At 31.3% G+C, this 20,104-nt stretch overlaps 1 protein-coding gene across 2 annotated transcripts in view; it reads left to right on the top strand.

Annotated features, from left to right (window-relative positions):
• LOC127719896 (glycosyltransferase 8 domain-containing protein 1-like) overlaps positions 1 to 19,317 on the top strand; it is a 33,712-nt gene extending 14,395 nt beyond the window's left edge. The window contains exons 2-9 of one of the 2 annotated variants that reach the window (XM_052226252.1): positions 2,333 to 2,431; positions 3,298 to 3,490; positions 7,929 to 8,046; positions 9,292 to 9,379; positions 10,887 to 10,987; positions 11,937 to 12,103; positions 13,688 to 13,800; positions 14,456 to 19,317. In XM_052226252.1, the coding sequence (XP_052082212.1) occupies positions 2,333 to 2,431; positions 3,298 to 3,490; positions 7,929 to 8,046; positions 9,292 to 9,379; positions 10,887 to 10,987; positions 11,937 to 12,103; positions 13,688 to 13,800; positions 14,456 to 14,625 (1,049 nt within the window). In that variant the 3' untranslated portion in view covers positions 14,626 to 19,317. Of the gene's footprint in view, positions 1 to 2,317; positions 2,432 to 3,297; positions 3,491 to 7,928; positions 8,047 to 9,291; positions 9,380 to 10,886; positions 10,988 to 11,936; positions 12,104 to 13,687; positions 13,801 to 14,455 lie in introns of both variants that reach the window. The other variant, XM_052226251.1, reaches the window with a different exon arrangement.
• Positions 19,318 to 20,104: the final 787 nt, after the last annotated feature.

Raw genomic sequence — 20,104 nt, 5'->3', positions numbered from 1 at the left:
CAATTAAAGGCCAAGTCAATTGGGGGCGTAATGATACATGTAGTGAGTCGACACTAGATTGAAAATTTTAATTTATTTGAATAATAAAAGTCATATTATAGACATAATTAGCAATAACAACAACTATAATGTCTGAATTGTTACTATTTAGGAGTTCTGTGGTATATTTTTAGTGTTCTGTGGTATTCTGTGGTGTTCTGTGGTAAAAAGACTCTCCCCAGATTGAGTTTGAAATTGGGTGGCATCACTTTTACCCTTCTTGAGTTATGCCCCTTTATAAGCATAAAAATTGCTGAATTTTACGTTTCCGTTCAATAACTTTAGTTTGCCTCAATCAAATGTTATCAAACTTATACACAATGCTTATTACCACAAAACACAGATCAAGTTTGAATTTGGTGGTGTCACTTTTACCGTTCTAGAGTTATGCCTGTTTGCAAATGGAAAAATTGCTGAATTTTCGTTTCTGTTCTCTAACTTAAGTTAGCCTCAACCTAATGTTATGAGACTTATACACAATACTTATTACCACAAAACTCAGATCAAGTACGAATTTGGGTAGCGTCACATTTACCATTCTTCAGTTGTGTCCCTTTATAACTTTATATGATATGCAAGTGGGGGCATCATCTGTGTCCCATGGACACATTCCCCATTTATTTATTATATACTTAGTAGTAAATACAGATAAATTGCATATGTAATACGGTCAACTGCAATCGTGCTGTATCAGCTATTCATGATGATATCGATATCAGTCACGGTTGAAAAGGCTTTATCTCACCTAATCTTTATGATGTCACATCATCGATTTCAGTCACTATTGCAAAGGCTTTATCAAACCCCTAATCTGTATGACGTCATGTCAAACCTCTAATTTGTATGACGTCATGTCAAATCCATAATCTGTATCGTGTAAGACGTAATGTCACATGAAAAACATCTATGTGAGATATATATATTTATTATATACTTAGTAGTAAATACAGATAAATTGTATGTGTAATACAATCATTGGCAAGCGTGCTGTATCAGCCACCCGTGATGATATCGATTTCAGCACGGTTGCAAAGGCTTTATCACACCTTTAAGCTGTATGACGTCACGTCATCGATTGCAGTCACTGTTGCAAAGGCTTTATCAAACCCCTAATCTGTATGACGTCATGTCAAATCTATAATCTGTATGACGTCATTTCAAACCTCCTTACCTGTATGACGTCATGTCACATAAAAAAACATCTACGTGAGGTATATGTATATAATAAAGTGTATATGATATGGCTTTTCCAATATCACACACCGTATCAACCCTCAACCAATATAATCCCTCGAGCAGAGCTCTTGGCATTATATTGGTGTCTCGGGTTGATACGGATGTGATATTGAAAAAGCCATATAATATTCTCTATATATATGATATGGCTTTTTCAATATCACATACTGTATCAACCCTCAACCAATATAATCCCTCGAGCAGAGGGAATAGGATTATATTGGTGTCTCGGGTTGATACGGATGTGATATTGAAAAAACCATTATATGATATTCTCTATTCAAACAACATGTTCTTCATTGATCAAAATTCGATTATTACATCAAAGGAGTAGGTTTGATAAGGCCCTAAAATGGCCCCTTTTTTTAGCTTAAATTTCAAATTAGGATTTATTGACCAATATCACATTGAATCATAGCTAATACAGTGACTAGATAGGAAATAAGCCTTTTTTTGAAAATTTACGTATCTGCGTTTTATTCATGACGTCACAAATAGTACTCATTTTGATTTTCCACGAAAAAATAAATGAAAATGGGTAAATTTCCATTGATTATTGGACAGGAAACATAGAGCGCATACGTCGACAAATAAGATCTTTTAAAATAATGTTTGTAAAGACATTTTACATGTCTAACTTGAATATTTAGTTTGTCGACGCATGCACTCTGTTTCCTGGTCCTAAATTTGGTTGAAATTCAGCCGATTTTGTCAAATTTCGCCAAAATCTCTTATCTTGACCTTTTTGGGATGTAAAAATCAACGCTTTAGAATAAAACTTTGACACAAATAGTTCTATGTAACTTTCTCACATGTCTTTAAGTCAACTTAAAACATTTTTTATCTTGTAACATTGAACTTTATAATCAGGGCCAAATATGGCCCTTAACGAACTTACTCCTTTTCTTGCTTTCCTCTGAATTTCTTATTGTGACGTCATGAAAAAAGGCGACCATGCCTGAAAGTGTAGATATTTTTAAGGTTTTATTTATTTGGTTCTCTGATCTAGTACTTTGTTATGCCTGTTAATAAATCTATGTAGATTTTTGTTTTTCAGTTATCCTGCTGACTGTATGTGTATGGTTAGGATTTATGGTGGTCATTTGGTTCCCTGAACTGTTACCTCATTTGAAATCTAAAAGAGCTATAGATAAAGGTAAATATTTACGTTTGCTTCTGACATGATGTCTTAAAAACAATTTGTTATAACCCAGACTTGATTCACACAACTCTTCTACATTTCTCCACACTTTTTATTTATTACAGACTGATTTTAAAGACAAAATTAAGGAGATGTGGTACGATTGCCAATGAGACAACTATTCACCCCAGTACGGCCTTCAACATTGAGCAAAACTCATACTGTATAGTCAGTTATAATTGTAAATATATATATATATATATAATAACTTCATTTGGAAAGTTTACCAAATCAAAATGATCAACAAATATTGGTGCCATTCTATCTATGGATGTCAGTACTATTACAGGTATACTGTATTTTACTTGAAAATACCTACATTAAAAATGTACAAAAATGGATCATTTGGAATGTTTAATCTCCAAACATCACTATAAATGTGCATTAAAATGTATTTGACAGAAAGAGAAAAAAAAACATGAAAAAGGGAATGAAAAAAAAACAACAAATAAAAAAGATCAAGAAGTTAGGAACATATCTCAGGACTATTATTATTATAACCTGACTACTTCCGTACAAAATCAAATAATTTACTGCTGTACTGTAAATAAAATCATCAAAGTGATGAAAAGCTTCATAGTAGTGACTGCAGTCAGCCATCTCAAGAGTATATAACTTTTAAATGGAAATCTTCAATGAACCGTTTTTTTTACAAAATAAGTGGCGAAGGAAAAATAATTATTCATTCTTTTGATAAAACACAAGTGTTATTTATTCAACTGAAATTGAAAGTTTGGAAGTAACAAAATGATAACATAGAATTCATTATTATTTTTTCAAAGTCATATACCAGTACCACCTGAATTAACATTTATTTACAGGTATTTATCGTCAAGAGGCTGATGATTACAAAAGTAATTCCAGTTTACACAAAGATGCCGTCCATGTGTGTATAACATCAGATAAAAATACGATTGGTGGAATGGTTGCCCTGATCAACAGTATCTATAGCAACACAAAACACCATGTTTTCTTTCATTTAGTAGTGGATGCAGAAAGTCAAGACCACTTAAGGTAGATAACTTTTTTTTTATGCCCCCGCCGTAGCGGTGGGGGCACTAAGGATTACCCTTGTACGTATGTACATACGTACGTACGTCCCAAAATTGGTTTCCGTTCTCTAACTTGAGTTTGCCTCAACCAAATGTTATGAAACTTCTACACAATGCTTATTACCACAAAATACAGATCAAGTTTGAATTTTGGTGGTGTCACTTTAACCGTTCTAGAGTTATGCCCCTTTATAAATGGAAAAAGAGGCAAAATTTTAATTTTCTTCTAAATATCAAGTTATTATTATACGACCGCAAAAAATGTTTGCGGTCGTATATTGGTATGACGTTGGCGTCGTCGTTGTCAGAAGACACATTGGTTTTCGCACAATAACTTTAGTTTAAGTGAATGGATCTCTATGAAATTTTACAATAAGGATCAATAACACAAAAGGAAGGTTAGGATTGATTTTGGGGGTTATGGTACAGTTAAGGAATTAGGGGCCAAAAAAGGGCCCAAATAAGCATTTTTATAGTTTCCAGACAATAACTTGTGGAACGGTGTATGAATCGCTCTGAAATTATACCACAAGTTTCTGTACCACAAAGGGATGGTTAGGATTGACTTTGGGGGGTTATGGCTCAAACCGTTTAGGAATTAGGGGCTAAAAAGAGGGGAAAACAAGGGTTTCCTGGTTAATGGACAATTTATAAGCAGTGTAAGGAAGGTAATCCAAATACCGTAATCAGGTACATAGTCCGCACCCCCTTCTCCCCACGAAATTTCAGGAAAAAAAACTTTTTGTAACTGTTAGGAAAGGTCTAATGAAACTCTGGTAATTTCACATCGTGTGTGGTCGTTTGCGGTATTTTTTTTGGAAAAACCTGTTTTCCATCATCAAACAGAAGCTGAAACTGCTTGTAAATGATTCTAGAACACTTCATGATTGTTAAAATAAGTCTAAATCATACAAAAAACAATTTAGAAACTTGTGTATGTTTAAACCGGAAGTTTGAATAGCACATGTAAAAGAAGAAAAAAAACGATGAGAGTCGAAATCCGTACATAATAGATATCACTATAATACAACTTTGAAAGTAAAACAGTTTCATCCTTATGTAAAACAGTATTTATTATATCGATCACATCAATGTTTGAATGGTCTTAAGCTAATACAAAACATATTAGTCAGTATGAAACACCAAAACGGAACAAATAATAACCGATTGCGTTTTGTAGTTTACACATCGTAAGCTGGTTTACGGTTGTCTTTTATACTTTTTTTGTACCGTTTCATTCAAGCAGATATCAGTTTATTTTAAGGAATGCATTGAAAAGAAACGAGAAATTTGTAATGAAGCGTTTAATTTTTAAATTTATCAGTATTAATTTGATATTGAATAAGAATAACTTATTAATATGGATTAGGCTAAATTATTGGTTTGAAAAATGATAAGAGCGCCCTCTACAATATCAATAACAAACATGGCGGAACGTAAACAAACCACCTCGCGAAATAGATTTTTTTCTCTTATTTCTGGCTTATTGTACTCTATAGTCCGCACCCCTTCTGGCAGGTTCAATTTTGGAGAATAAAACCGTGGACTATACAAGCCTTTTAACGGTACATTTAAAGTATTAAAAAAAAAAATTGGATTACCTCCCTTACATTGCTTTTAAATTATGTATAAAGATGTCTTGAGGTGATTAGCTGTCAATTAATTTTTAGAAGTTACTATTAAAGGAATATTGATTTTAGCCATGATTATGTATGTCATTTTCTATTTTAAGACTTTTATGATGTATTTAGATTGGTAATTATGGTTGCAAACTCCATTGGAAATTTGAATTGAGATTATGACCATATCTTGAGGGAAAGAATTTTTTTTTGGAAAAAGGTGGGAAGGTGAAAAAAAATTGGTGGGGGGGTGCAATTTTTTCTCATTTCAGATTTCAGAAATTAAAAAGAAAATTTCTTCAAATATTTTTTTTTTTTTGAAAAATAATTTCAATACGCAACAGCATGGTGTATTGCACAAAAGCAAAAAATTGAATATAAATTCAAATCATATAACCAATTCTAAGTTCTTTGACTACAGTTATTCTGTGTCAGAAACCTATTATGTGTCAAATATTTAATTACAATCCAAATTCAGACCTGTATCAAGTGCGAATATTGTGTCCATTTTTGCCCCAACTGTTCAGGGTTGGACCTCTGCGGTCGTATCCAGCTGATCTCAGCTAAGCATTTTATTAAAATTGGAGTTATCTTCCTTTGTCCATGATTATAGTTGAATCAACTACAATCAATGCTTTATACAATGCAATGTTTAATTTTGACTTCCACTGATAAAACACAGATCAAGTTGAATTTGGGTAGTGTCACTTTAACTATTATTGAGTTATGCCCCTTTATAAATCGAAAGATTGCAAAATTTTTAGTTTCCATTCTGTAACTTAAGTTTGCCCCAACCAAATATTATGAAACCTATACACAATATTCATTACCACAAAACTAAGATCAAGTACAAATTTTTTTTTTCCTTTTTCTAACTTTAGTTTGCCTTAACCCAATGTAATGAAACTTATACACAATGCTTATTACTACATAATACAGATTAAGTACGAAATTTGGTGAGAACACTTTTACCATTCTTGAGTTATGTCCCTTTATAAACATAAAAATTGCTGAATTTTTCGTTTCCATTCTCTAACTTTAGTTTGTCTCAACCAAATGTCATAAAACTTAAACACAACCATTCTAGAGTTATGCGTGTTTACAAATAGAAAAATTGCTGAATTTTTAGTTTCTGTTCTCTGCTTAAGTTAGCCTCAACCAAATGTTATGAGACTTACACACAATGCTTATTACCACAAAACTCAGATCAAGTTCAAATTTGAGTAGCGTCACTTTTACCGTTCTTCAGTTATGTCCCTTTATAACTCTATGCTATGCAAATGTAACAGCCACTATGTTCCGTCAGTTACTTTGTTTAGGCGGAACTTTTCAACTAGTTATTTCATTCCGATGGAACTTTCCAACTAGTTGTTTTATTCCGAGTGCAGTCGAAAAGTTCTGGAAAAAAGTAGCTAGTTGAAAAGTCCCGGAACAATGTAGCTAGTTGAATAGTTCTGGCGGAACAGAACAACTAGTTACATCCTTCCAAATATACCATATTTCGTCCTTTTTGAAGAAAGAGGGGGAAGAATGAGTATCAGTATATATAAGAGCAAATCATTAATTTACAAGAACATCCAATGCACTGAAAGGGGTTTCTTTGGGGACAAATATGCAAAATTTAAGTTGTATTTCATAGCTCACAAAGCCTCACATAAAACGAAATAAGTTGCATTATCATGCAAATTTAGTATTCATAGTACCCTCAAGAGAGGGAAGAATACCCCCTCCTCATGTGGTTCTTTGCATCAATTCTCCAAATGGAACTTTGTGACTGGTTGATAAGTTCCGTTGGAAATTTTGGGCTAGTTTGTTAGTTCCGGTTTTGACTTGTTTGCCAAAGAGGAACTTTGTGGCTAGTTGATAAGTTCCATTTGACTTTTGTAATCAACTTTTCGGCTAGTTAGTTCTTTCTGCCCGGAACTTTCCAATGTCGGAACAAAAGAGCATTTACACAAGCAGGGGCATCATCTGTGTCCACATGTGGACACTATCCACATTTATTTTTTTTTAAATGTGTTAGCGTTTTGGATTTATCATGCACTAGAAAAAATGGACAAAATGATTTTTATCATAGCTCTGAAGGAGGCTTCCTTAAAGTTAAATATGGTTATAAAATTTTGGTATTCTCGCCTGTCGCAGAATACCAGACATACATTTTTGTAGGGATGCTATCAGGCATCAGCAGTGATTGTGTAAACGATTTGTATAAAGCTTTATATTTCATTAGGTAGAAGACCTGTATGCTTCATAACTTGTATACAGATGCATTGACCTGTATGCTTCATACCTTCTATACAGATGCCTTGACCTGTATGCTTTATACCTTGTATACAGATGCCTTGACCTGTACTGTGGATTCATTTCTTTTCGTTAATACCAATTTTGGTGGATTGAGAAAAAAAAATGTATTTTCATGGATATTTGATTTTGTGGTTTTCCCAAAGTCTTAAAATATTTGTACAATGTACTTCATTAAAAATTTAGATTTGTGATTAACCCATACCCACGAAAATTGGTATCCCAAGAATAATAATGAATTCACAGTATATAGATGTATTATCATGCCTTTGTTCTGAAGTTTCCATCTGTCATATGTCCATTGTCCTCTCTGGTTTTACAGTAAAATCTTTTTGAGTTCAGGTATCAACATATATAACATGGAGATTAAAGTGGAATTTTTATAACATAAGACTTGTAAAGGAATGGTCAGAAATGGATGAACAATATGTCATTGATCAAACTGTTAAACTATAATTATAATATGCATCTTTTAAACAGAATATGGATAGAAACAACCAAGCTGAAGGATATTCATTACCAAATCAAAGTATTTCCTGAAAGTTGGGTGAAAGGAAAGATTAAAGTCCGTGGTGGACGTCAGGATCTAGCTAAACCTGTAAGATTTTATTATACATGGAATATTTGCTTGTTTTTTATTTTTCCTATTATGTCATCTGTAAAAGATAATCTGCCTACAGGTTGCACTTTGTAAGTACAGCTGTTTCACAAACCACGCCTCTTTTGGGGAGATATATAATATTCATAGATATTTTGTTTTGATTACGTACTGGTTCCCAGCTATGATCTCTATGTTTCATCTCATAGAGACATAACTTTTGAATGTTACCAGTATATATACACAGGATGCAACAAATTTTGAATTCTGAGAAATATTTAAAGTAAGGGAAGGGGTAGTACAGAATTTAAGTATAAGTTTTAAATCATAGAAGTTCGGGCATATAAATGTTGAAAATATGCCCACAGCCCTATGTTTTGACCTTTGAATAAAATAGTAGTGCATATCAACTTTCCATTCTAGGATATAATTTTTCACGAAACTTCAATAGTAAAAGTGGCCGTTTTAGCCGTAAAGGGAGTTCCTAAGGGAAATTGCATCGTCTATATTTACAGAAATGCAACCTTAAGGTAGATTTACTGTCTTTTTCTGAGCATCCCTTCTAGGCATGTTGCAAAAAAACTTTTTTGTTTTAAAAATATTTTACCTGGTATCATTCAATATACAACAAATATATATCTAAAACTTGAAATTATAGGATTAAACTATCAAAAAATTAAGTGTTGTAAAGTGTTTTAAAATTTTGAGAAAACATCCTTTTAAAATCAAGGGCAGATAATTATACTGACTTGATAGGACAATTTCCGTTTTTTTTTATTTTTCAAGAAATTAAGGTCTGTAACCGCCTTTTTTTATTTGATATTTCAGAATTATCAATGGAAAGCAATTCTCTCATTGAATTTTAGCCAATTCTATTGTTTAATGTTTACTGAATGAGGAAACTCTTACGGTACATCATATAACTTTGGATTGCCAATTTCCATTTTTTTGTTTAAAAAAAACCTGTTGAAACATTTGTTTGGATAAGGTTTAAATGACTACTACACGTGCCATCAAGTAAACTTGGTTTGAAATTTTGCTGAAACACTATAAAGCTACCTACTATTGGACAGTAGATTTACAATCTTCAGTCAGTCTAAGTTCATGAAGTGACAGCAAGGTAAAACCCAGAACCGTACGACCAAATTTTATTCACACTAAAATTTATTTGGATTCAAACATTTTGCACAACATACTAAAACTTCAAGATGCTCTGTACTTTATTACATTGTTTTTTTATTTCAGTTGAATTATGCCAGGTATTACTTACCAAAACTGTTCCCTGATATTAAGGGTAGAGTACTCTTCATAGACGATGATAGTATAGTACAAGGTTGGTTTTACAAATTTGGCTATTACTATGGATTTGTTTATTTTTATGGGTACCTTTTATGGGTACTAATTTTGGTGGATAGAGAAAAATTTGTATTTTCATGGATATTTTAAACTTGTGGTTTTGCCAAAATTTGTATAAAAGTCTATAAAGAATTGTTCTTTGTTGAATATTTAAATTTGTGGTTTACCTAAACCCACAAAATCAACAAAAATTGGTATCAGTATCCCAACAACAAAAAGGAATCCACAGTACCAATGTTATCCTTAGATATAAGAAGATGTGGTATGAGTGCCAATGAGACAACTCTCCATCCAAGTCACAATTTGTAAAAGTAAACCATTATAGGTCAAAGTACGGCCTTCAGTTCAGATTAAGTCTTAGGGGCACCTTGGTAAAATTATAGGAAAGGGATTAAAATTGGAATTAAGTTATGACCATTAAATTGTCCTTTTTGGAAAATTGTGAATGTGATGTTAATCAGACCTTATAGTAATAATCCAGCATTTTGCAAGGAATAATTTTGAAGATGGAATCAGTAACACTCAGATGGTCAAATTATGTTATAAATCTTTTGAATTATTTTCTGTCTGATCCAGATAGATCAAGGGTATATGAAAACATCAGATGTTATTATGTTAAATTGAGATACATATAGCTTATATTGTCAATAAGCCAGCAACACAACAAAACAAAAACTAAAACATGTAGATGTCGACATGCAGTCTTCTACAATGGACTGGTGTCTTAATGATATGTCAAGTTCCTAAATGTCTAGTCTAAAAAAAAAAACGTATATTGATTAACATAGACTTTCAGATAACTGCCTCGTAGATGGAAATAAGGTTCCTTGATTGAAATGAGATGGACAATCATATAAATTAAGTATAGACCCCCTGTTTTTACACTTTTAAAAGGTAACAGGCATCGATAATGAAAACTTTATAAAATGGTGCATCTGAATATAAAAAAAAGAAGATGTAGTATGAATGCCAATGAGACAACTCTCCACAAGAGACTAAAATGATACACAAATTAACAACTATAGGTCACTGTACGGCCTTCAACAATGAGTAAAACCCACACTGCATAGTCAGCTATAAAAGGACTCAAAATGACAATGTAAAACAATTCAAATGAGAAAACTAATCACTTTTCTTGATTTACCTTCATCTGGAATGCTTAAAACAAAAAAAATTGTATGCCGAGGATGTATGAATACCTGCATGCATGAAGAGGGAATCGATAAATAGAAACACATTAACAGGTTAATTTAGTTTTAGGTACAAGAAGTTACCTTCGACTCATTAAGATCTAAACACAGATGAGTATATGCATCGTCTGTTTGCAAACAATTTTGGGAGGTTGAGTTTACCGACTTTGCCACATTTATTATTTCATTTCTTGAAACCATGGTAAATATTTACCTAAAAATTAGCAGCTTTGTATGCTTCTCATAATAAAATATGACCTACACTGAACCTAATCAGTATTTGTGTTTTGATAGGTGATATAAAAGAATTGTATGACATGAAATTATCACCCGGCCATGCAGTTGGCTTCTCCAGTGAATGTAGCAGTGCTTCTAGGAGGCTAACTCTTATGAAGGTAAGAAGTGGGATTAAACTGAACAAAAAATGAAAACAACATTATAAATTTTATGCGCCAGAAGCTCTTTTCTGGATTTACTTTCATCAGTAACGCTCAAAACCAAATATGCGAAAGCCAAGGATGTATAAGAACCAAAAAGGACATGAAAATAGCCAAATCCATCTATGGCCAACTTTGCCAGAGGGAGTTGAAACCTTAGTTTCTTTATAATTTAAAAATTCATAAACGAACAACTATTTGTCTGAATTGTAGTGATCACTTCTGTCCTCATCTTCTGAGGGGCAGAAGTACCTTTATTTCCTGAATAAGGGATTGAACCTTTTAATTTGATGGAATTCAGAAATAACCAGTTACATTGTCAGAAATTTAAGAGTGGATTATATCATGATGCTGCAACGAACACTTTTTTTCCAGAAAATTTAGGATTTGGCATTGATTTTCTAGTATACTTTCTGATGGTCAATTTTTTCATCTTGAATACATCAAAAAGATATATCCTCCATCAACAACTAATTAGATTGCCATGCAATTGTAAGAATTAAAAAATCAAATAAAAAAAAGACACCATTGCATTGTTAAATGTAGCTATTGATTCATTTAATGTCATAAGCACCACTTTAAGGCCAGAGTCCAAACAAACATTTTGGGGAAGGGCAACATGCCTTATCTTTTGTCTGTGACCTTGTGATCTAAAATGTTACAAGATAGCGTCATCTGCAAATATTTTATTTCTACATTACAAGACATAATTTGTCATACGAACAAAATGAAACTGAAAAGTTCCCAAAATAGATCTTTGCATTAGATTGTTACTCTTATAAAAAAAAATATATCATTGCATGTTTGCATCATAATTTTGTCTTTTTATCAATTTAGCGTAGATAATTATTATACGATATACATATATACTTAAATCTGTCATTGATTACCCTATGTTATGTTTTAGAATAATTATGCTGATTATATTGACTTTAAAAGTAAAAACATTAAAGAAATGAAGATTGACCCAACAGAGTGTGCCTTTAATACTGGTGTATTTATAGCAGACCTTAACCTCTGGAGGAAATACAATATAACAAATCAGTTACAACATTGGTTGGAGTTAAATACAAAGTAAGTATTTGGTGATTTCTACAGGATAAATGGGTTTAAATATATTGTATTCAATACCATAAAAAGGGTTTATATGTTTTGATGTGATTTAGGAAATAAGAAAGCTAGAAATTTGAAAATGTTCTCTAGATTGCAGTATTCAAAATTTGAATTTTATTTTTTTTATCTGTGGTATTCAACCAACAGCTGTTGCAACGCTGACTGGTTTTATCACACTGTATTTGGTCCCTGTGCCAAGACAGGCTTTTCTAGACCATGTAGTGTTCGTTATTGTTCGTTATTGTTTATGTATTATATTATTGAAGTTCTTGAAGCTTAAAGGAGAGCATTCCTTGGTATTGTATTATGGTATACCCCAAGGATCCGGAAATTTTTCCACACAATTTCGGTCATTTTGAGATGATAGAAAAGTTGGTGCCCCTTTCCAAATTGTCGATGACAACTTGACTAGATTCATCGCATCAACGAACTTGTATTGCTGTTTCATCGCATTTACTAAGTAAATGTCTTACCATTACCATGAAGAACAGTTTAGGGAAGCCAATAGTTTAAAATTGAAATGATTTTAATGATTCAAAATTGTAAATCTCTCAGACATTGCTTACGTTTCTTTCGATTTGACAAAAGTTAAAACCGGAAGTTTGCGATAAAGTTAAAGTACGAATAATTCCTGATTCCTTTCCGGGATTTGTTTTGTTTATCAAATTGACAGGAAATCACCGGCTTTTTATGACTTTTTTATTTTATTACCTTTAAAAGTGTTTGAATGTAACAGATAATAGTTGCACTCGTTTAATTTAGCATGAAATCAATTTGCATTTTACGATTAAACATTAAATTTGCTGAAGACAATTTCACGCATGCGTATTATATAGTAAATAAAGCACATGAAAAAATACTTTTTTCTCCGTAAATTTAGGTTTAATTTTTAAATCAGATTTGATGATTGTCTTTGCTGAAAAGTAATTAAATAATAAATACACTTGTCAGGGAATTTCAATTTTTGTTAAGATATTATTCTGAGCTTGTGATCACTGTCAGGTGTGAATTAAAACCACAGGTAAAAAGTGATTAGCGATCATTAGCCAATGTTTCCCGGAGGCATTGATATAGATATTAGGAGGGCCCTCAGGATTATCAAACTACTGGAGTGGCAGTTTCATTACAGGAAAGGGATTATAAACAAAAACAAGTGATCACAACTTACACAAGACAGTGCAAAATGGCGATTAAGAAATCCGATTTCAATCATTGAGTCAATGAAATGACCGAAATTACTTCATTAAAAAAATAAAATTTGTCCTAAATCCCTATTACTCGTTTAGGACAAATAGTTTCATCTTAGGACATGACTGGCATATATGACCGTTTCCAGACCCTTGGTATACCCCCACTCTAGGACTGGGGGCTACATAGCTATTACCTGCGTTCATCCGTCCAACACATTTTTTCATTACATTTTTATCAGAAACAACAACAGAATAATTTCATTTTTAGTTAGCAGCCGAACTGTGATGAAAAACAACAATTAATAAATAGAAATTTGACAACACTTATTTGAAGAAAGGCTGATTTATTTTTCAGAGAGGAAATCTATGGGAATGAAAGAGGAGGAGGAGGTTCACAACCTCCAATGATGATTGTCTTTTATAAGAAATATACCAATATAGATCCTGGATGGCATGTTAGATATCTAGGTAGTAATTGTAATAGTCTTTTATTCAAAAGCAATACAGCTTATAGAATTTACATATACAAATATAATAGCATCAGTGAATAATTACATATGTGTTTTACAATTACAAATAGTTTGAATCATTGAATCATTGGCGGAGAATGACAACAAATTATATAAATTATGAAATATGAGCACTATATTATGAATAATGAATCTTATCAGCTAAATAAAGGTATTTACCTAGATTGTTAAGCTCTTTAATGTTATGAACAGACAATTATTGTATAAATTTATAACAAGATGTTTTTTTCCAATAAAATGGTTTTATATATTTTTGTCTTATATCAAAATAATGCTTTCTTGGAATTAAAAAAACATGTTTTCATGTAAACTAAAGATGAATAAATAAAGTACTTCAAAAACATCAGTGATTTTTTTATGCACTATCATAACAAAAGAAGGTTTATATAGTTTACCTCTGTGCATTGGAATGTATGCCTATTGCTCAGAAAACCTCCTGAAATCAATGACATTTCACTATGACAATTCTCTTGCATAGTACATCGAGGTCTTCTAAATTGGAATCAATCTCATCTCCATTTTTACCAGCAAAATGGATGACTTGAATAGAATATTATATTTTCTCACTGTCATTGATATTTGTACTATTTTAGGCTGGACATCAGGAACAAGTTACACAAAACAGTTTATACGAATGGCCAAGTTACTACATTGGAATGGACGATTTAAGCCATGGGGGCGTGTCTCACAGCATAAAGATGTTTGGAACAAGTACTACATAGAAGATCCAACTGGAAAGTTCAAACCTGCAAGAAAAAACTAAACATGTTTTGATAAAATTGGAAATGTACCAGTATCTCATTTGCATTTGAAAATAATGTCTCTCCATGGAATAGTTGAGCTGATTCTTTCATCTGTATAATATTTTTTATTACAATAGTATTATAAAAAAATTCCAGAATTTTATATCAACTTTATAAAGCATGTCAGGTGCATATATCTTGGATATTTTAGCCCAGGTTTTCATTTATTACATAGTTTTTAAGAAATTCCATGGGAAATTTGTAGTTGATGGATGTTGTGTTATGAATTTTTTTATACCTACAGTCTTGTAACTTGTGCCATATCTTGGTCAATCATATTGTTAGAAATATGACTTTGTTTTCATTCATATCACATATATCATTCATCATATGAGTTTAATTTAAGTGATGTGTTTATTATGAGCCATATTTGTTTGACTCTATAAGATCATACACAGTACAGATTATCAATTAAGTTTTACAAACTGATATGGTCTAGTACAAGCTATATTTTACTTAGTTTATGTTTGTAATAAAGACATATGTCCTTTTCTTTTTAAATTACTTCAATGATTTTTAGGGGTGTATGATTATGTATTTACATAATGCACATTTTTTTTCAACAAAGTATAGTTTTTAATCATTCATTTAAAAAAGTGTGCATGATTTATCTCCCTTTTCACAAATTAGAATACTCAAATCAGAAAGTATTCACTTATTGTCAATCTTCCACCACTGACCATATAATGTGGTATTCAATTCCTGTAGTTAATATAACTAGTTATAATAGAAATTAGCCTTTTATAACTTTAACGGTACCAATTTTTATCATTGTGATATACATCCAGTTAAATATATGCATTATTAAGATCATCACACAAATATCTTTATTTACAGTATTTAAATTCAACATTAGAAATTTAATATGGAAATTAATTGATCCTTGTTAGCTCACCGGGGCCCGAAGGGCCCCATGTGAGCTTATGCCATCACTTGGCATCCGTTGTCGTCCGTCGTCTGTCGTTGTTGTCTGTCGTGTGTCATTGTCTGTCGTCGTAAACTATTTCAAAAATCTTCTCCTCTGAAACTACTGGGCAAAATACCTTCAAACTTTAACTAAATGTTCCTTAGGGTATCTAGTTTATAAAATGTATCCGAAGTTTTGATCCATTGACAAACATGGCCGCCATGGCTAAAAATAGAACATAGGGGTCAAATGCAGTTTTTGGCTTATATCTCAAAAACTAAAGCTTTTAGAGCAAATCTGACAGGGATAAAATTGTTCAATTGGTCAAGATCTATCAGCTCTGAAATTTTCAGACTAATCGAACAACCCATTGTTGGGTTGCTGCCACCGAATTGGTAGTTTTAACAAAATTTTGCAGTTTTTTGTTATTATTTTGAATATTATTATAGATATATATAAACTGTAAGCAGCAATAATGTTTAGCAAAGTAAGATCTACAAAAAAGTTAATATGACCAAAATTGTCAATTGCCCTTTAAAGACAATTTTACACAATTTGTTCATCAAGTTTGCTAACATTTAAAAATCTTCTCCTCTGAAATACAGGTGAGCGATTCAGGCTCTTGAGAGCCTCTTGTATTTTTTAATTTCATTGAGCTTTGTCGATCATTCATTATGCCATTGTTTGTAAAAAAATATAATAGATGAACAGTTTGACCACCTCTGAAAAGAGTCCAAAGGTCAATAAGCTGATTAAATATGGTAAAATGGTATTCCCCTTAAAAGTGAGACCTATTTCTGTGTCAAAAATTTCATTATTGCACATACTTTTGATGTATTTTATAAGAAAATGCCCAATGTAAATGTACGTTTGGATCAAGTTTGAATTGAAAAGTAATATGCAGTTTCATTTGATCAGCATGGTCATTTATCAGTTTTATAATTACAAAAATGCAGTTTGATTATTTAATACCAAAAAACAAATTTGAAAAATTATCTTAAATGTTTATAATTCTCTATTTTGAGCTTCAATTTTCTTTCTGAATGGTATCAATTTATATTCTTAGAGTTTTCAAAGATTTCATCTAGCCCTACATGATATCTATAAAATAATTTAAATGAAAAAATGAACAATAACAAACTGTACTGACTTTCCTGTGGGGACAATATAAAGGCAATCACAGTAGAGAATACACAGCTAGCATAAAATGGTCATAATTGTAAAATTGAAATTGGGTTTGTATAGCACTTATTCATTAACTGTGACAATGGCAAAACATATGTTATTTATTGTTTTTAATTTTTGTATAAAAGGCATATATTGTGCAATATTTTGTGTATTTAAGGAAGTTTCTCTCCAAAAGTTCATATTTCACCTCCACACCTTTCTTGCAATTGTATTCTAGTGTGAAAATTTAAACTACTAGTCTTTTTTCATATATGATGTCTAAATGCTGATGAAGGAAATAATGTATTATCTGAAAAATGGTCCTCAAATTCATTTACGATTGAAGTCGTGAATATGTTTTTTGAATACCGGTAATAAATCTCATGATGACTTCTGCAAGCCTAATGTTTTGAGAAGAAGTAGACTTATATTTTATGTAATAAAGGAACATTAGTCTCCCTTATTCTGTTAAGTATTTTATATTTTCCCTACCGGTAATACTTATGTACTCCTGTTTAAAATTTTGCAATGATTTGGAAAAATAATGATGGTTAAATTAGATATAATAAATCTAGTTTCAGTCATAAGCTAAAGCATTATAAAAATAACAGCAAAATATTTGAATTCGAATAATCATACCAGAAGTAGATTTCATTAACGTAAACTTTTTAGTAGTGTCTTTTTATAGTGAGAAATTAGAAGAATGGTAGTTATTTAGTATCAAAAATGATTTTAAGCCTGGTTCATAAAGTATTTTGCCTTTAATTTTATTGGTCAGGCTTAAACTCCTCATAATGGTGTGAGTTTCCAATTAGATTTAAGACCATGCAAGCTTTGGTTGTGTGTTTTAACTGTGTATATTATATACTTTATATCTCTTCATTTTGATATTCATGCAGCAATTACATTAGATAGTTATAAAAAGAAAAGTATATGAAACTTTGTATTTCCCACTTAAAGTGGGATGTTTTTTTAAGACCAGTCCTGTTAGAATATATAGTTTTAATAGAATTTTCAGTATTATTCATAGTAAAAATAAATGTTAAAACGGTGCTATATTATAAAATGATCAAATATGTTTATTTGTTTACATAACAGTTGTTTATCTGTTAAGAATAGTATATGTAATGTATTATATCATTTTAAATTTAAGAATATATTCTAATAAAACTTGTTCCTTCTCTTTAAATAAATGATTAAATTATAGTGTTCTCCCCAGGGCCTTTTAGCATCATGGTAATGTGATGCTATCTGAAATAAGTTTCTTATAGGTAGTGTTATGGATGTGACGCTATAATTTCCAGAAACAAGATGGTATTTCATAATTTCCTGCTAACCAGGATGATATCAGAAATTTCTGAGGAGAACACTTTAATATTGAAGTGTTTTTTACAGATTTTTACTAAGATAACTTTTTCATTTTATTTGTCATTTATTTGTAAGAGTTATGAATCTTCTACAGGAAAGACTTTCTGTTACAGTTTTACATTTTAAATTTTTAACCTTCATTGCCAAATTGAAAAAAAAAAAAAGATTAAGACAACACCTTGTGTTCACTTCAAATCTACAACTAATAAACATAATTATACTTTTTCAAGTTTGATTTTATTATTATTTCTCTCTTTCATTTATTCTTTCTTTGATTAAAATAATAAGGGGAGGGTTGATATCATAATAATAGTCTATGACTCCAGCACATCTTTATATACCTGTATTAAGTCATGTTGTTTTCTCCGGTATGACATTTGGTGACTGGATGATTTAGCACTTTGCAACTAAGCCATAGAGTGACCTATAGTTCTGTTTTTGTTTTTTTTGCCATGTTAGGTCAATGTTTTATATTGTTCGTGCCAATCTTCCTTTATCCTTATTGGTTGTATCTTTTCATACCTTAGTATAACTCTATTGTCATTTAAGAAAATAATTATTCAATATTGTTTAGACTTAAACATATATATTAAAGTCCACAGCTACCATAACAGTTAGGATTATAACTAAAGCAGAATATGAAAGCATGTGTCATGATAATCAATGCCATCCAAAGGTCATAGGTTATTAGAAACTACCTCATCAGCAGAATTAAGTTTTATTTCTAGTTCAGATAAATGTATGCGGTGTTTAAAGGTCTGATCAGCAATTATATAATCTCTCACTTTAAAGATTTTGATAACTGTATTGTGTGTTATAAACATTATGTGTAGTTCATTTTATTGTAAATACTGTATTCATTATTATTCGTTGGATACCAATTTTCGTGGATTTCGTGGTTAACGGGGAACCACGAATTCCAATGTCCAACAAATTACTTATTTTCTATAGGAATTTATGCAGACTTTGGCAAAATCACGAAATCAAATATCCATGAAAATGCAAGTTTTCCTTGGTCCACAAAAATTGGTACCCATGAAAAAAAATGAATCCACAGTAAATATTCTTGTGTGTGTTAAATTAATATAAACTGTTGTTCATGTAATTAATTGTCATTAACATTACTTCATGTATTGTCAAACAATATTATATTTTACAAAAAGATATGTGCCAAAATATTTGAGGGAAGTAAAGCAGCAATGAATTAAAATGTCTTGTTAATTTTATTCCCAAAATACATCAAGTTATGAAGACATGTATTCAGTTTGTTTCTCACTTCATATGAAAGCACATGTTTTGAGTAACTAAATTCTTCTTCATGATAGAGAACATTTTTAATTTACACAAAACTATTGCAAATATAATTTTGTCGTCAACTTTTTGTATAGATTTATCAGCTTAAAAAGAATTTAGATCAAAGGCTATTAGAGGTTAATGTTAAACACAATATAATAAAAATCCTTACATGCATTCAACAAAACTAAAGGAAAGGCAATATGCTTTTATTATTGCTCTTCGTCTAAAGAACAGTGAGGTCTTCTACAGGTAGCTCACACCTCCTTGCTATTTCAGGATATCCTCTGGGTTAAGTATGATTATTTACTTGATTTTGATCACTATACATGCACTGAAGAAAAACACTAGCTGGCTACAAACTTGGATAGTTTTTCATTGAGAATACAAGCCATTTATTGCAGGGGGAGGGGGATTGCATAAAGTTCAATAATGCCCATTAATGTTTTTTTTTTGCTTAATATAATGGCAATGTTTTATTTAAAGTTCATAAAGCGATCTTTTCCCCCCTCCTCAGCACCTCTAAATACTTTGATTGAATATATTCAGCATGTTGGAAAAGAATGAATATGTGGTACTAGTAACTGAGTCTAGAATCCTAATTATGATTTTTCACAGAACCTACATCTTTTGCTACATTTATTGTTCTATTTAAAATAAGTTAGACATTACTGGATGCTTAGTTAGATACATTAGACATAGCT

This window comes from Mytilus californianus, unplaced genomic scaffold (genome assembly GCF_021869535.1).
Source record: "Mytilus californianus isolate M0D057914Y unplaced genomic scaffold, xbMytCali1.0.p SCAF_11, whole genome shotgun sequence".
NCBI classification, from domain to species: Eukaryota; Metazoa; Mollusca; class Bivalvia; order Mytilida; family Mytilidae; genus Mytilus; species Mytilus californianus.
The sequence above is the reverse complement of the archived record's forward strand: the minus strand, read 5'-3'. Positions and strand labels throughout refer to the sequence as shown.